Source organism: Oratosquilla oratoria, chromosome 37 (genome assembly GCF_046742065.1).
Source record: "Oratosquilla oratoria isolate Oo_2021 chromosome 37, ASM4674206v1, whole genome shotgun sequence".
Taxonomy (NCBI): Eukaryota; Metazoa; Arthropoda; class Malacostraca; order Stomatopoda; family Squillidae; genus Oratosquilla; species Oratosquilla oratoria.
In genome coordinates, this window is record NC_134813.1 from 40,317,631 (window position 1) to 40,333,636 (window position 16,006).

The window sequence follows — 16,006 nt, forward strand, 5'->3', positions numbered from 1 at the left end:
GGAATTATTTTTGAAGACACTCTTTCACGGAAGACACTGAGAACCTGGTACAACATTGCCCTGCGTTCACCCCAATCAGACAGCTACACAATCTCTGCAGTGAGTGACTTATGGGCTGAAGTGGTAGCTATGGCTAGTTTATTTTGAGACACAAGTCTCATGCAAAAGAGAATTGGAGTAATGAATTAATGATATCCTATCCTCCGAATTTGGCCAAGTCCAATATCAACAGAAATAGTGAACACGTTAAGCAGAGGTTTGGATTTAGTAAGGGAGATCAAAAGCATATGGGAAATTAATAAACTGTTATTTGTGGATGATACTGCACGTGGCTAATTCTGAGGAAATACTGAACCAACTGGTGACCAAGAGTAGAAGGTTTTAAGTGAATGGGTAAAAGTAATGTATAAGGAATGTTGATAGTGGCAGGTTGAATGTGAGTGAATGGTGAGATGTACATACATATACCAAAGGCTTTTTCCCCCTTACAGAGGGGGGTAGCCAAAAAGAAAAAGGCATAGAAATCATTCCCACCCATTTCATTTCCATGCCTTTTTTTTTTTAGCTACCCCCTGTGTAAGGGGGGAAAAGCCTTTGGTATATGTATGTATGTACATCTCACCATTCATGGGTAAAAGTGAAGTTATGTATAAGGAATGTTGATAGGGCAGGTTAAATGTGAGTACGAATGGTGAGATGCATGTGGAAGTAAAGTTATTTTAGGGGTGAGGATAGAAACAGTTGTTCGTTTGATGCCTCAAGCTTTGCTGATGGGAAATCTGCAGCCCCACACAGCATTAGTCCTAAGACCCTCTCATACATTTCTTTAGGAAGAAACATTGAATTGGTGTCTTATTGTATTAGTGTGGGGCTGTTTGTGTCACTGGCTGAAGGTATTAGAAGGATGGGAAGCACTTGCCATTTGCCAGAGCTCCTTGTTTATATAAGTGAAGGAAATATGAAGTTGATGACCAAGTTTTGGGTCCAGGTAGAAGGCCAAGTGTCAGTCCTATAGGGACTGACATAAGAAACATTAATGGGGTTAGAAGATGGTTGGCAGGGAGATGACATTTTGATGGCTCTGGCAGGACTAACCTTAGGCCCCACAGAGCAGTGGGGGAATGTATCTGGAGGCAAACTGCAGAGTAAAGAGAGCAAGTAAATATCTGGGTGGAATAAAAAAAAATATGGATAAAAGTTATTTAGGAATAAAGACAAAAAGATATTTTTATTATATTATTTATTTGTTTATTATTAAGTGATTCATTTTTATTATTGAGATAGTTTGCACACATGGAAAGAATGAGTGAAGAAAGATTAGTAAAAGAGGCATGGAAGGCAGAGATGGAGGGAGTAAACATGAGGAGGTGACCAAGGATGAGATGGATGGATGGGGTAAAAGGAGCATTGGGAAAGAGGGAATGTCTGTTGAGGAAGGAAGAAGACAGAAGATAGGGGTGAGTGGAGAGGAAGTTTAAATGTGTTTGAGATGAAATGACACTGCTTCTGACCCAGGGCAGTGGACAAGATGCAGGGATGACCCGTCATCCAGGAGGTGCTAAGATGAGAGGGAGGGAAGAGGGTGGAGAGGAGTGGAGTGTGATAGGGATGGAATGGGTGGGAGTGGTTTTTATGCCTTTGTTTTTTGGCTACCTCCCTAATAAGGGGGAAAAAGCCTTTGGTATATATATGTATGAGATGAAATAATTTGAGAAGTGTGGTAGGGATTACTAGGCTGGATAGCATGAGAAATGAGGTGGTGAGGAGGAGAGCAAGAGTGGGAAATATGTAGGGAGATAGGGTTGATGAAAGAGTATTGGGATGGTTTGGGCACATGGAAAGAATGAGTGAAGAAAGATTAGTAAAAGAAGTGTGGAGGGCAGAGGTGGATGGAGTGAACATGAGGGTACAAGAGAGGATGAGAAGGATTGATGGGGTAAAGGGGGCATTGAGAAAAAGGTGGATGACTGTTAAGGAAGGGAGAAGACAGGTATGAGTGGAGAATGATTGTATATGGATGATGTAATGCATGGAAAGGAATGGTAATGTGTGAATGCTGTTTTGACAGCCCAAAGGGATATCTCTCCATCTTCTCTTTCTCTATGAGGGGACAAAGAGGGGGGTTGCCAGTTAGATGAAGAGGCCATGCTGTGGATGTGTTGTGTCTTGCTGCATTGTTTATGACTCAGTGTAGTGGGCAAGATGCAGGGATGAACTGTTATCCAGTATGAGTCAAGAAAAGAGGGAGGGGTGGTGGATGGGAGTGGAGTAAGTGTGGATGAAATGGGTGGAAGTGGAATTGTCTTTTGACTGGGGTAAGAGTACGACAGAAAATTTTGATAGTAATAAAAAGATGTTTTGGAAAGAAATTAAGAGAGGAAGAGGAGGCAAATCAAGTAGAGAAGAATAGGTAAAAGGTGCAAATGGAGAGATGATAATAGAAGAGAAGGCAGTGAAGGGAGGATGGTCAGAATATTTTAGGGAGTTGCTAAATGTGAAGTATGACAGGGAGGGAAAGATAGTTGCAGTAGGAAGTGCGAAGAAAATGAGAGTGATGAGTGAGGAAAAATAAGGAAGGATGATGTCAAGGCAATTGTTAAGATGATGAGAGCAGGCAAGGCACCTGGTCTGGATGGATGCTGTGCAGAATGTCTAAAAAAAAAAAAAAGGAGGTATAGTGATGGTGGACTGGCTGGTGAGGTTATTTAATGTTTGCTGGAGAGAGGGTAGAGTGCCAGAGGACTGGAAGAGTGCCTGCATAGTTCCACTTTACAAGGGAATAGGGGACAAGTGTGAGTGTAGTAGTTTCAGGGATTAGCTTGTTAAGTGTAATTGGGAAGGATTATGGGAGGATCTTGATTGAGAGGATTAGGAGAAGAACAGAGGGAGTAATTTGCAAGGAACAGTGTGGATTTAGGACAGGTAGAGGTTGCGTAGATCAAATTTTGAGAAAGCTATAAGAAAAGGTAAGGATGTTTTTTTGGCTTTTATGGATCTGGAAAAGGCTTATGACAGGGTAGACAGGAAGGCAGTGTGGGAGGTTTTGCAGATATATAGGATAGGAGGAAAGCTTCTAGGTGCTATCAAGAGTTTTTACTAGAGTAGTGGAGCATGTGTCAGGATTAGAAATGGAGAGAGTGAGTGGTTCGAGGTAAAGGTGGGACTTTGTCAGGGATGTGTTATGTCACACCTGGCTGTTCAACATATACATGGATGGGGTGGTGCGAGAGGTAAATGCAAGGGTGGTGGGTCAGGGATTGGAGATGTTTAAAGAAAATGTAGAAACGTGGGAGGTGAGCCAGCTGTTGTTTGCGGACGACACTGCGCTTGTAGCAGGATCAGAGGAGGTATTGAGGAAGTTGGTGACAGAGTTTGGGAGAGTGAGAAAGAAGAAAGCTGAAGATAAATGTGGGTAAAAGTAAGGTTACAAGATGTACAAGGGGTGAAAGTGGCAGCAGAGTGGAAGTGAGTATTAAGGGAGAACGACTGGAGGATGTGGACAGTTTTAGATACTTGGGTGCGAATGTGGCAGGAAAGGGTGGAGTGGAGGTGGAGGTAAAATGTAGATTGAGAGAAGCGAGTAAATGCCTTGGTGGATTAAAAAGCATAATGAGGAATAGACATTTGTGAATGGATGCTAAGAGGAGATTGTATGAGGGAGTGATTGTGCCAACAGCACTGTATGGGGCAGAAACATGGAGCATAAGAGAGGAAGAGAGAAGGAGTTTGAATGTGTTTAAGATGAGGTGACTGAGAAGTATGATGGGGGTTACTAGGCTGGATAGAGTAGGAAATGAGGAGGTGAGGAGGAGAACAGGGGTGGTAAGGGAGTTGGGAGATAGGGTTGATGAAAGAGTATTAGGATGGTTTGGACACATGGAAAGAATGAGTGAAGAAAGACTAGTAAAAGAGGTATGGAAGGCAGATGTGGAGGGAGTGAACATGAGGGGGCGACCTAGGATGAGGTGGATGGATGGGGTGAAAGGGGCTTTGGGGAAGAGGGGAATGTCTGTTGAGGAAGGACGGGAGAGGACAGAAGACATGGGTGAATGGAGAATGGTTGTATATGGATGATGTTGTGATGCATGAGGTGGAATTGGTGGAGGGATGTGGGGTGAGGTAGTATGTGGGAGAAAAATATGACACAATCTGAAGGGATTTATCCCCATCTTCTCCTTTTCTGCATAAGGGGACCGGGAGGGGGGTGTCGCTGATTTAATGAAGCGGCCTTGCTGTAGATGTGCTGTCTCTCACGACTGCCTCTGGCAGTGGCCAAGATGCAGGGATGACCCGTCATCCAGGAGGTGCCAAGATAAGAGGGAGGGTGGAGGGAGTGGAGTTTATTAGGGATGGAATGGGTGGGAATGGTTTTTATGATTTTTTCTCTTTGGCTACCTCCCTTGTAAGGGGGAAAAACCTTTGGTGTATGTATGTACTTTTTCCCCCTTACAAGGGAGGTAGCCAAAAAGAAAAAGGTATAAAATCATTCCCACCCATTTCATCCCTAAATACACTCCACTCCCCTCCACCCTCCCTCCCATCTTAGCACTCCCTGGATGACGGGTCATCCCAGCACCCTGTCCACTGCCCTGGATGTCTCAAGGCACAGGACATCCACAGCAAGGCCGCTTCATTAAATTGGCGGACCCCCCCCACTCCAACCCCCCCAAGCATAAAAGGAGAAGCCTGGAAGAAATCCCTTCGGGCCGAGTCAAATTTTGCTCACACATACTACCTCACCCCCATCCCCCCACCCATTCCACCTCATGCATCACATCATCCATATACAACCATTCTCGCTTCACCCCTGTCTTCTGTCCTCTCCCGTCCTTCCTCAACAGATATTCCCTTCTTCCCCAAAGCCCCTTTCACCCCATCCATCCTTCTCATCCTAGGACGTCCCCTCATGTTCACTCCCTCCACATCTGCCTTCCATACCTCTTTTACTAGTCTTTCTTCACTCATTCTTTCCATGTGTCCAAACCATCCTAATACTCTTTCATCAACCCTATCTCCCAACTTCCTTTCTACCCCTGTTCTCTTCACCTTCTCATTTCTCACTCTAGCCTAGTAACCCCCATCATACTTCTCAGACACCTCATCTCAAACACATTCAAACTCCTTCTCTCTTCCTCTCTTATGTTCCATGTTTTTGCCCCATACAGTGCTGTTGGCACAATCACTCCTTCATACAGTCTCCTCTTAGCATCCATTCCCAAATGTCAATTCTTCATTACACATTTTAATCCACCAAGGCATTTCCTTGCTTCTCTCAATCTACATTCTACCTCCACCTCCACGTCACCTTTTCCTGCCACATTTGCACCCAAGCATCTAAAACTATCCACTTCCTCCAGTCGCTCTCCCTTAATGCTTACTTCTAGTCTGCTGCCACTTTCACCCCTTGTACATCTCATCACCTTACTTTTACCCACATTCATCTTCAACTTTCTTCTTTCACACACTCTCCTAAACTCTGTCACCAATTTCCTCAATCCCTCCTCCGATCCTGCCACAAGCGCAGTGTCGTCTGCAAACAACAGCTGGTTCACCTCACACTTTTCTCAATTTTCTTTAACCATCTCCAATCCCTGACCCACCACCCTTGCATTTACCTCTCGCACCACCCATCCATGTACAAGTTGAACAGCCAGGGTGACATAATGCATCCCTGATGAAGTCCCACCTTTACCTCAAACCACTAACTCTCTCCATTTTTGATCCTGACACATGCTCTCCTACTCATGTAAAAACTCTTGACAGCTCCTAAGAGCTTTCCTCCTATCCCGTATATCTGCAAAACCTCCCATAGTGGCTTCCTGTCTACCCTGTTGTAATCCTTTTCCAGATCCATAAAAGCCCAAAAAAACATCCCCTTTCCTATAGTCTTACCACAAAAATCTGATCAACACAACCTCTACCCGTCCTAAATTCACACTGTTCCTCACCAATCCCTCTGTTCCTCTCCTAATCCTCTCAATCAAGATCCTCCCATAATCCTTCCCAACTACACTTAACAAGCTAATTCCTCTGAAACTACTACACACACTTGTCCCCTTTTCCCTTGTAAAGTGGAACTATACAGGCAGTCCTCCGGCACTCGACCCTCTCTCCAGCAAACATTAAATAACCTCACCAGCCAGTCCATCATCACTGTATCATCACTATAACTATTCCACTATAACTATTCCCTTCATCAGCCATGCAACATGACTACCATATTACCAAGATGCCTTACCATTTTTCATCACTTTCATTGCTCTTTGTATCTCTTCCTAATGCCTTGTTATTTTCTTCTCAAAATAGTTTATTTCTTGGCATCTCCCTTTGCTATTCAAAACCTCTCCATCCTCCTTGACATTCAACAAATCTTGGAAATATTTTATCTTCCCTGTACAGGTATAACTTTCATTAGCGTCTGTGCATCAGCACCCTTTACCTTTTTTTTTATATATTACCTTTATTGTACTTTCCAGGTCGTGGATACTACCAACAAGTTTACATCACTTGGTCTTGATGAAGAAGAAGCATAAAACATTAGTGGATCTGCTGCTTCTCGTCTGCAGGTGGTCTGTCTAGGCTAAAGCTTGTTTTGATGGATAGGGTATATCTGTCGCTCCTCATTCTGCATTGGTCCAAATGACTTCCACTGCTATACTTGAGCATGTGCCTCACCTGTGCTGCCGATACTTATTGACACACCAGGTTCAAGTGGAGGCTCCCAGGACACAAGCCCTCGTACTTGTTGGCCATCTTGCTGCTCATGGTCAGTACTTGATGCCACAGGATATTGCTTGGACTGAGACCAAGGATGATACTTGGTGTAAGGTGCAGAACAATTGTTTCTGCCTTGTGAGCACATTTGTAGCTTGCCATGTCTTTGTGAGCAAGACATTTCTAATGGACTCCATGATTCTTGATGCCGTAAACCATGAACAAGGGGAAGCTAATGTTATGTGCCACAATGCAATATGTCACAACTCTCTTCAGCCTCGGAGTTTGTGCCCCAGTGTGGAGGCTTGTCTGTGGTGATAAGGACTCGTTCTTTGAGACACTATTTTTCAGAGGTGCATTACAAATTTAGTTTTACAAGGAAAACCAAATTTGTACTACATTTTGTCTTACGTGCAGCCCGTCATTTTATGTCTGTTAAGCAATTCCAACCTTTGCAACTGCACTACTTGTTATCACAGTACATAGACAACACACTGGGGCACAAAGGACCTGAAGAGATGCGTAGTTTGCCATGGTGCTTCCTCTTCCATGTGATATAGCAACTGTGCTGTGATGGCCCTCAGTGATCCTATGTGATCCTTGCTCTTCTTTATGCATACATAGTAGTATGCTTTAATGGAGCTGTTGTATATTGGAGCATTTGAAATAGTAGCGTGGTTTGGTAAACTTATGTCATGGAGGTGTCTGCAGACATTGTAGGCAAAATTATGCATTGTACGGTTGACCGTATGGCCTTGATACGAGGTGATTATCATAGAGGTCCTCTATGAGGAATAGCTTTGTGTGGTGGAATACCAGTTGTTGAATTGGTCTATTAATTTCCACAGTGGAGCTTCCCTTGTAAGTAGTAGTGGATGTAGTTTTGGGCCAGGGCATGTGGGGATTTAGTGGCAGATCATATTATACTTATCACTTAATGTCCGTCTTTGAGATTGTTATATTAAATGGTTCTTAACTAGGTTTTAAGGATATATGCATGTCGTATTAGAGCATTTGAATAATTCAATGTAATTAAATTCTTTGATTATGTGAAAAATTGAAAATAGATTTTTTGTATTACTCTTTTATGGGCCGAGGTTAGTCAGAAGAAATTGTGTATTTTAACATAGCTATTTCAAAAGCTGCCTTTTTTTTCCCCTAGGTTCTCCATATTCCTGGATTAATAATAGAGTTCATTTCACGATAATTACTGTATTAGCTCAAATTGTACAGTGCAAAGAAATTAGGAAAATTACATTTGAAATCTGTTCTCTTAGATGATACCATTGTCAGCTAATCTGAGATAATGAACTCACATGATGCCATATCCTTCTGTGAATTTGTGTGTCAGTGGTTTATGGTGTTTTCACATGTTAGTTTTGTATTGTATCCTTGGCTTAACCAAATAAATAGGCTATGATATATAGTTGTTTTATTGTGAATTCGTATTTGAGGTTTTATAGGTCTATATACCAAGAGCTTTTTCCCCCATGTAAGGGAAGGAGCTAAGTCAGAGGCTTGTACCTATTCCTACCCATTGCACTCCCCTCCACCACACTTTCCACCCCTCCCATCTCGGATCCTCATGGATGACTGGTCATCCCTGCATCTACCAGCTGCCCTGGATCAAATGCAGTGCAGCAAGACATTACATCCACAGCCCCCCAATCCCTCCCTTGCATAGCAGTATCATCCATATGTATTCATTTTCCACTCATCCCTATCTTCTGCCTTCTCCCTTCCTTGCTCAGCAGACATTCCCCTCTTGTTCAACGCCCCCTTCACCCTATCCATCTATTTCGTCCTCGGTCATCCCAAGTTCACTCCCTCCACCTCTACCTTCCACACCTCTTTTATCAATGTTTCATCACTCCATGTGTCCAAAACATCCCAATAATCTTTCATCAGCCATATCTGCCATCTTTTCCACTCCTGCACTTCTCCTGACCACCTTGTTTCTCACTATCCAACCAAGTAACCCCTACCATACTACTCAGAGATTGTATGAAGGGGCAACTGTGCTGATGGCATTGTATGGGGCAGAGATTTGGAATTTTTGTAGGTCAATAAAAAAAAATTTCAGTGACACTGAAGACCCACTTGTGCATCATTCCTATATGATGGGAAATAAATCTCATTGAGAAAAATTTATCAACCTTTATCCTCTCCTCTTTGATTACCAGTAGTGACTGTTACATACCCCAACAGTCCAAGCATATAGGGCAAAGGTGATGGCTTAAGCCACAGTTACATACCCCCTGGCATAGGTTCCTTGTCTTTTTTTTTTTTTTTTTTTTTTTTTTTTTTTTGGGGGGGGGGGGGGGATGAGGTTTTCTGGCCTTAATGGATTTGGAGAAGGCATATGAGAGAGTAGCCAGGAAGTCATTGTAGATGTGTGGAATTGGGAGAAAGCTGTTATGGGCAGTCAAGAGTTTTTTTTTTTTTTTTTTTTTTTAGGGGGGGGGAGTAGTAGAGCTTGTGACAGAGTTTGGAAAGGTGTGTGAAAGATGGAAGTTGAAGATAAATGTGGGTAAAAGTAAGGTGATGAGATATACAAGGGGAGAAAGTGTTAGCAGACTGGGAGTATAAAGCGAGAAAGATTGGAGGAAGTGGATAGTTTTAGATACTTGGGTGCAAATGTGATAGGAAGTGGAGGTAGAATGTAGATTGAGAGAGGCAAGGAAATGCCTTGTTGGATTAAAAAGTGTCATGATAGACATAAGGGAATGGATGTTGGGATTGTATGAAGGAGTTATTGTGCCAAGGGCACTGCATGGTGCAGAAGCATGGAACATACAAGAGGATAAGTTTGAATGTGTTTGAGATGAAATGCCTGAAAAGTATGGCAGGGGTTACTAGGCTGGATAGAGTGAAAAATGAGGAGAGTGGGGATGAAAAGGGAGTTGGAAGATAGGGTTGATGAAAGAGTATTGGGATGGTTTGGACACATGGAAAGAATGAGTGAAGAAGGATTAGTAAAAGGTGTGGAAGGAGTAAACACGAGGGGGCAACCAAGGATGAGATGGATGGGTGGAGTAAAAGGGGCATTGGGAAAGAGGGGAATGTCTGTTGAGGAAGGGAGAAGACATAAGATGGGGGTAAGTGGAGAATGGTTGTGCATGAATGAAGTTGAGATGCATGGAAGGGAATGGGGGGAAGGAGTATGTTTGAATGATATTTTTGATGCAGTCCAAAGGGATTTCTCCCCATCTTTTCTCTGTATGACAGGACGGAGAAAGGGGGTGTCACTGATTTAGTGAAGCAGTCTTGTTACATTTCCTCTGACAGGTCAGTGGGCAAGATGCAAGGATGACCTGTCATCCAGGAGTAGCCAAGATTAAAGGGAAGGAGGGGGTGAATGGGTGTGGAGCATGTGAGGATGGAATGGGTGGGAGTGGATTTTATCCCTTTGTTTTCTGGTTACTTCCCTTGTAAGGAGGAAAAAGCTATTGGTATATGTACCAAATGGAGCAGACTTTGAAAATAAAAGGATGAGAACAAAAAATGTATTTTGAGACAGTGAAGAATGTGTTTCACAAGAAGATAGAAAAGTAGGGGTGAGGCAGAAAATAGCTGATGAGAAAAAAGCTGAGTGGTTGAGTAGAAGAATGAGGAATTACTAACAAAAAAGTATGGGAAGCAGAAATACACAGAGTAAGTCCGTGATGAGGGCTGTGAAAAAAAAGATAATATGATATATTAATGGAGCAAGAGAGTGGAAGATATAGGAATGTTGATTTATTACAAGCAGGAATTAGTGAAAGAAGTAAGAATTTATCTTCATGTCTAACTGAATGTATTTAAGAAGTGTCTGAAAATATAATAGGTGCTGTAAGAATGGATAATGAGGAGTGCAGTGGTGAATTAGAGGACGGGTAGGAAAGGAAGTTGTTGGATAGGGTAGAGCAGAGTTCTAAGGTGGTTTGGGCACATGGAAAGAATAAATGAGGAAACACTAACAGAGTGTGAAAAGCTGAAGTGAACCTCAAAGGAAGACTGAGAATGAGGTAGATGGATGGGGCAAAGAGGTTTTAGATGCATGGAGAATGTCTGTCAAACAGGAAACAAAAAGTTTAAAAGCTACAAGTGAATGAAGGGAGATTGTGACTATACTCTGTGTGCTCCAAGGAATCTATTCAGTGTTTAGCATGCACCATAATTTACAACTAGCCATTCTGCCAAATTAACCTTAGTGCATACCTCTCTCCCTCTCTTATTTCCCATCTATGTGCTATCTGATATTTTTTCATTCTGTACATATTAAAGGGAAGAGATGGGTAGTATGTTTGTGAGAAGAAATATGGATGTGTTGGCCTTGAGTAAAACTAAGTTGAGAGGGAAGGGTGAGTGTAAGTTTGGGAGTGTAATTGGGAGGTATTCAGGAGAGAAGGGGTGGCTATACTAGTAAGTAAAGAGATAAGTAAATGTGTAGTGGAGTGGAATGAGGTTTCCTCAAGGATAATGTGGATGAAGGTGAAACTGGGAAAGGAGATGTGGGTTTTTGTAAGTGCATATGGGCCTGGTAGTGAGAAGAGTGTAGAAGAAAGGGAGGCTTTTTAGATAGATTTAAATGAGTGCATAGAGGGATTAGGGAGGAACGTCAATGTAGTAGTATTGGGAGATCTTAATGCTAGGGTAGGAAATGATCCAATTGACGGAGTGGTTGGGAAATGTGGAGTTCCAGGAAAGAATTGTAGTGATGTGTCTAGAGAGTTGATGATAGCAAATACAGTATTTAAGAAGAAAGTCAAGCATAAGTACACATGGGAGAGGATGGTGGATGGAAGGGTGGTAGATAGAGCATTAATGGACTATGTAGTGATAGAGCATGTGTCAGGATTAGAAATGGAGAGAGTGAGTGGTTTTTAGGTAAAGGTGGGACTTCGTCAGGGATGTGTTATGTTGCCCTGGCTGTTCAACTTATACATGGATGGGGTGGTATGAGAGGTAAATGCAAGGGTGGTGGGTCAGGGATTGGAGATGTTTAAAGAAAATGGAGAAAAGTGGGAGGTGAGCCAGCTGTTGTTTGCGGATGACACTGTGCTTGTAGCAGGATCAGAGGAGGGATTGAGGAAGTTGGCAACAGAGTTAGGGAGAGTGTGTGAAAGAAGAAAGTTGAAGATAAATGTGGATAAAAGTAAGGTGATGAGATGTACATGGGGTGAAAGTGGCAGCAGACTGGAAGTGAGCATTAAGGGAAAGCGACTGGAGGAAGTGGATAGTTTTAGATAGTTGGGTGTGAATGTGGCAGGAAAGGGTGGAGTGGAGGTGGAGGTAGAATGTAGATTGAGAGAAGCGAGTAGATGCCTTGGTGGATTAAAAAGCATTATGAGGAATAGACATTTGGGAATGGATGCTAAGAGGAGATTGTATGAAGGAGTGATTGTGCCAACAGCACTGTATGGGGCAGGAACATGGAACATAAGAGAGGAAGAGAGAAGGAGTTTTAATGTGTTTGAGATTAGGTGTCTGAGAAGTATGATAGCTGTTACTAGGCTGGATAGAGTGAGAAATGAGGTGAGGAATAGAACAGGGGTGGAAAGGGAGTTGGGAGATAGGGTGAGATGATAGAGTATTGGGATGGTTTGGACACATGGAAAGAATGAGTGAAGAAAGACTAGTAAAAGAGGTATGGAAGGCAGATGTGGAGGGAGTGAACATGAGGGGACCTAGGATGAGGTGAAAGGGGCTTTGGGGAAAAGGGGAATGTCTGTTGAGGAAGGACAAGAGAGGACAGAAGACGGGTGAATGGAGAATGGTTGTATATGGATGATGTTGTGATGCATGAGGTGGAATTGGTGAGGTAGTATGTGTGAGAAAAATTTGACGCAGCCTGAAGGGATTTCTCTCCGTCTTCTCCTTTTCTGCATGAGGGGATGGAGGGGGGGTCGCTGATTTAATGAAGTGGCCTTGCTGTGGATGTGCTGTGTCTTGCAACACTGCCTCTGACCCAGGGCAGTGGACAAGATTCAGGGATGACCCGTCATCCAGGAGGTGCCAAGATATGAGGGAGGGGAATGGAGTGTATTAGGGATGGAATGGGTGGGAATGGTTTTTATGCCTTTTTTCTTTTTGGCTACCTACCTTGTATGGGGGAAAAAGCCTTTGGTATATGTATATTTGTATATACATATTAAAGAAAGTTGTATAGTACAATGAGTATTACTTTTTAGGTATATAACAATGTGAATAAATTCTATGACAAGTAGCAGCACATTTTTTTCCCGCATGCATGTTGAGGTGTCACATGCAAGACAGGTGGGATACAGTGGGTAACTGTTGTTATAATCCTAAAAAGTTACACTCATACTGTTTAGTTTCCATAACTATATACAGAATATAAAACGGAAACAATTTCAAATAGCACACAGATGGGGAATAAGAGAGAGAGGCATGTATTTACCTAGTTCCATTTAACATATTGTATTCTACAGGAAGGGGAGCTATGCTCCTGGTGTCCCATCTTTGTATCTTGCAACATCTGGTTTGTTCTTAAATTCATGCATGGTGTTTGCACACACTAGTGTTTCATCCATATTCTTCCAGACATCCACCACTCTGTGTGGAAAGGCTTTCTTTTTTTTTTCTTCTATAACTGTCCTAAGGTTGATTTGACAGGTTGGCTAGTAGTAAATCATGACATATGCTACACTCTGAATAGACTCTTCGGAGCACACAGACTATAGCTGAAAAAGTGACACAGACAAAGGGATGTTCTTATCACATCTGTCAGTCCCTGGTGTGAAAGAGTTGTGTGTTTGCTGCATTGCCTTTGATCCAAATGGTAGGCAGGGCATGCCTTTATCCCCATGGTGTAGAGATTGGAGGGGCGGTTGAATGGGATTTGTGTATGATGTGGGTATTCTCTGACTCAGGTATCCACCTTATTAGGTGGAAAGGGCCATGGAAAGTAGGTTGTGGGAAAAGTCCCTCACAATTTCACATTATTTTGCCAAATTAATTCAACTTGTGGTTTGATCTAATACTTTCTCCATACAATTCCAATTAATGAATACTCTTCTTGCCAGCCAGCCCAAGTCTATTTAAATTTTGCATTATTTTTTTAATAGCTTTAGTTTTAAGTTTTAAGGGGAATAAAAAGTAATGAGAAATAGACATTTGGGAATGGATACCAAGTGGAAATTGTATGAAGGTGTGATTGTGCTGCCAGCACTGTATGGGGCAGAGCTATGGAACATAAGAAAGGAGGAGTTTAAATGGGTTTGAGATGAAATGTCTGAGAAGTATGGTAGGGGGTTACAAGGTTGGATAGAGTGAGTAATGAGGGGATGAGATCAGGGGTAGAAAAGAAGATGGGAGATAGGGTTAATGGAAGAATATTGGGATGGTTTGGACACATGGAAAGAATGATTGAAGAAAGGTTAGTAAAAGAAATGTGGAAGGCAAAGGTGGATGGAGTGAACATGAGGGGACGCCCAAGGATGAGAGGGATGGATGGCGCTGAGTAAGTGTGGGGTGTCTGTTGAGGAAGGAAGGGAGAAGGCAAAAGATAGGGGTGAGTGGAAAAAGATTGTGTATGGATGATACTGTGATGCAGGGAGTAGGTGTATGGATGATACTATGATGCAAGGAGTGGGTGGGAGGTTAGGGAGTGGTCATGTGTGAATGATATTTTGACACAGCTCAAAAGGGATTTCTCCCCATCTTCAATCTTTCCACATGAGGGGACAGAGAGGGGAGGGGGGGTTGCTGGTTAAATGAAGTGGTCTTGCTGTGGATGTGCCATCTCTTGCTGCATTGCTTCCAAACCAGGGCGATGGGCGAGGTGCAGGGATGACCCATCATCCAGGAGGAATCAAGATGTGAGGGAGAGAGATGGGTGGGAGTGGAATTATGCCTTTTGACTTGGGCTACCTCCCTTATAAAGGGGAAAAGTCATTGTAAGTTTTTAGTACAAAGAATCATCTTTAATTTCAACAGAGTAAATTAGGTACTAAGAATATATAGTAACCAATCATTTATTTTTTTTTTTTAAATAAAACAAGTAAATAATGCAGTAAATAGATAATAGGTATTGGCAGATTTGTAATTGTTGATCTGACAAAACTGCATGACAAGATTCAATCTGAAGCTATTTTGGGTGGATTTTTTGTCAGTGCTGTACCTAATCTCATGATACACCCTTTATAAGTGTTTATCAGTAATAGGTAACATGGATGTCAGAATATGTTTATGAAATCTATGATATTGTATTATGTATTAAGTGTCATCAGGTGTTATCTTTATTTCTTCTTCACATTTGGACCTAATGTTCTTAAATCGGTGTTTACAAGGGAGAACATACAACCTAGAGATATCGAGTGAGAGGAGAAAGCCCCCCCCCCTATGAAAGAGATAGAAGTATCAAGGAATGAAATAATTAATCACTTGAGTAATCTCGATGTCAAAAAATCGCATGGACCAGATGAAATGGCAAACTGGATTGTGAGAGAATGCAGGAATGAACTAACAGACAAAATACATAGTCTAATAAGCAGTTCATTGAAAGAAGGAAAAGTTATAGAAGATTGGAAAAGAGCAAATATAGTACTAATATATAAAGGTGGAAATAAGGAAGACCTTACTAAGTATAGACTGGTCTCTCTTACAAGCACGATAGCTAAAATTTGTAAAAGAATTATCAAAATTAGATGGGTAAAGTATTAAAAAAAAAGTACTAAATCCAAGACAATTTGGATTTAGACAAGGACGATCATGCGTAACAAACTTAATGTGTTTCTATTCAAGGCTAATAGATGTAATACAAGAAAGAGATGGATGGGCTGATTGTGCATTTCTAGACCTGAAAAAAGCTTTTGATAAGGAGCCACATAAAAAGTTGCTAAATAAATTAGAAACTGCAGGAAGAATACAGAGCAAACTGCTGAAGTGGATGGAAGACTTCTTGCATGAAAGAAAAATGAGAGTGGTGATAAGAGATAAACACTCTAATTGGGATGAAGTGATAAGTGGAGTTCCACAAGGAACAGTTCTGGCCCCAATAATGTTTGCTATATATATTAATGATATAGATGAAGGAATTGAAAGTTATATGAGCTTCTTTGTGGATAATGTAAAATTGTTGAAAAAAGTGAACACTGAAGAAAATTATGAATAATATGTCCCCTGAGAAACATATAAACAAATTTTTTGGAGAAACTTATAATTTAATAAGAACAATCAAAGTGGCATTTACATACCTGGATGAAGAAATGGTGAAGAAAATACTAGTCACTTTGATAAGACCAAGATTGGAGTATGCAGCAACGACATGGCCACCAAGTACAAAAAA

General features: G+C 41.9%; 1 protein-coding gene across 6 annotated transcripts in view; it reads left to right on the forward strand.

Annotated features, from left to right (window-relative positions):
* LOC143019682 (uncharacterized) overlaps nt 1–8,136 on the forward strand; it is a 43,357-nt gene extending 35,221 nt beyond the window's left edge. For all 6 annotated transcript variants that reach the window (XM_076175622.1, XM_076175626.1, XM_076175627.1 and 3 more), the window contains one exon: nt 6,477–8,136. In XM_076175622.1, coding sequence (XP_076031737.1) covers nt 6,477–6,533 — 57 coding nt within the window. In that variant the 3' untranslated portion in view covers nt 6,534–8,136. The remainder of the gene's footprint in view (nt 1–6,476) is intronic.
* Nucleotides 8,137–16,006: the final 7,870 nt, after the last annotated feature.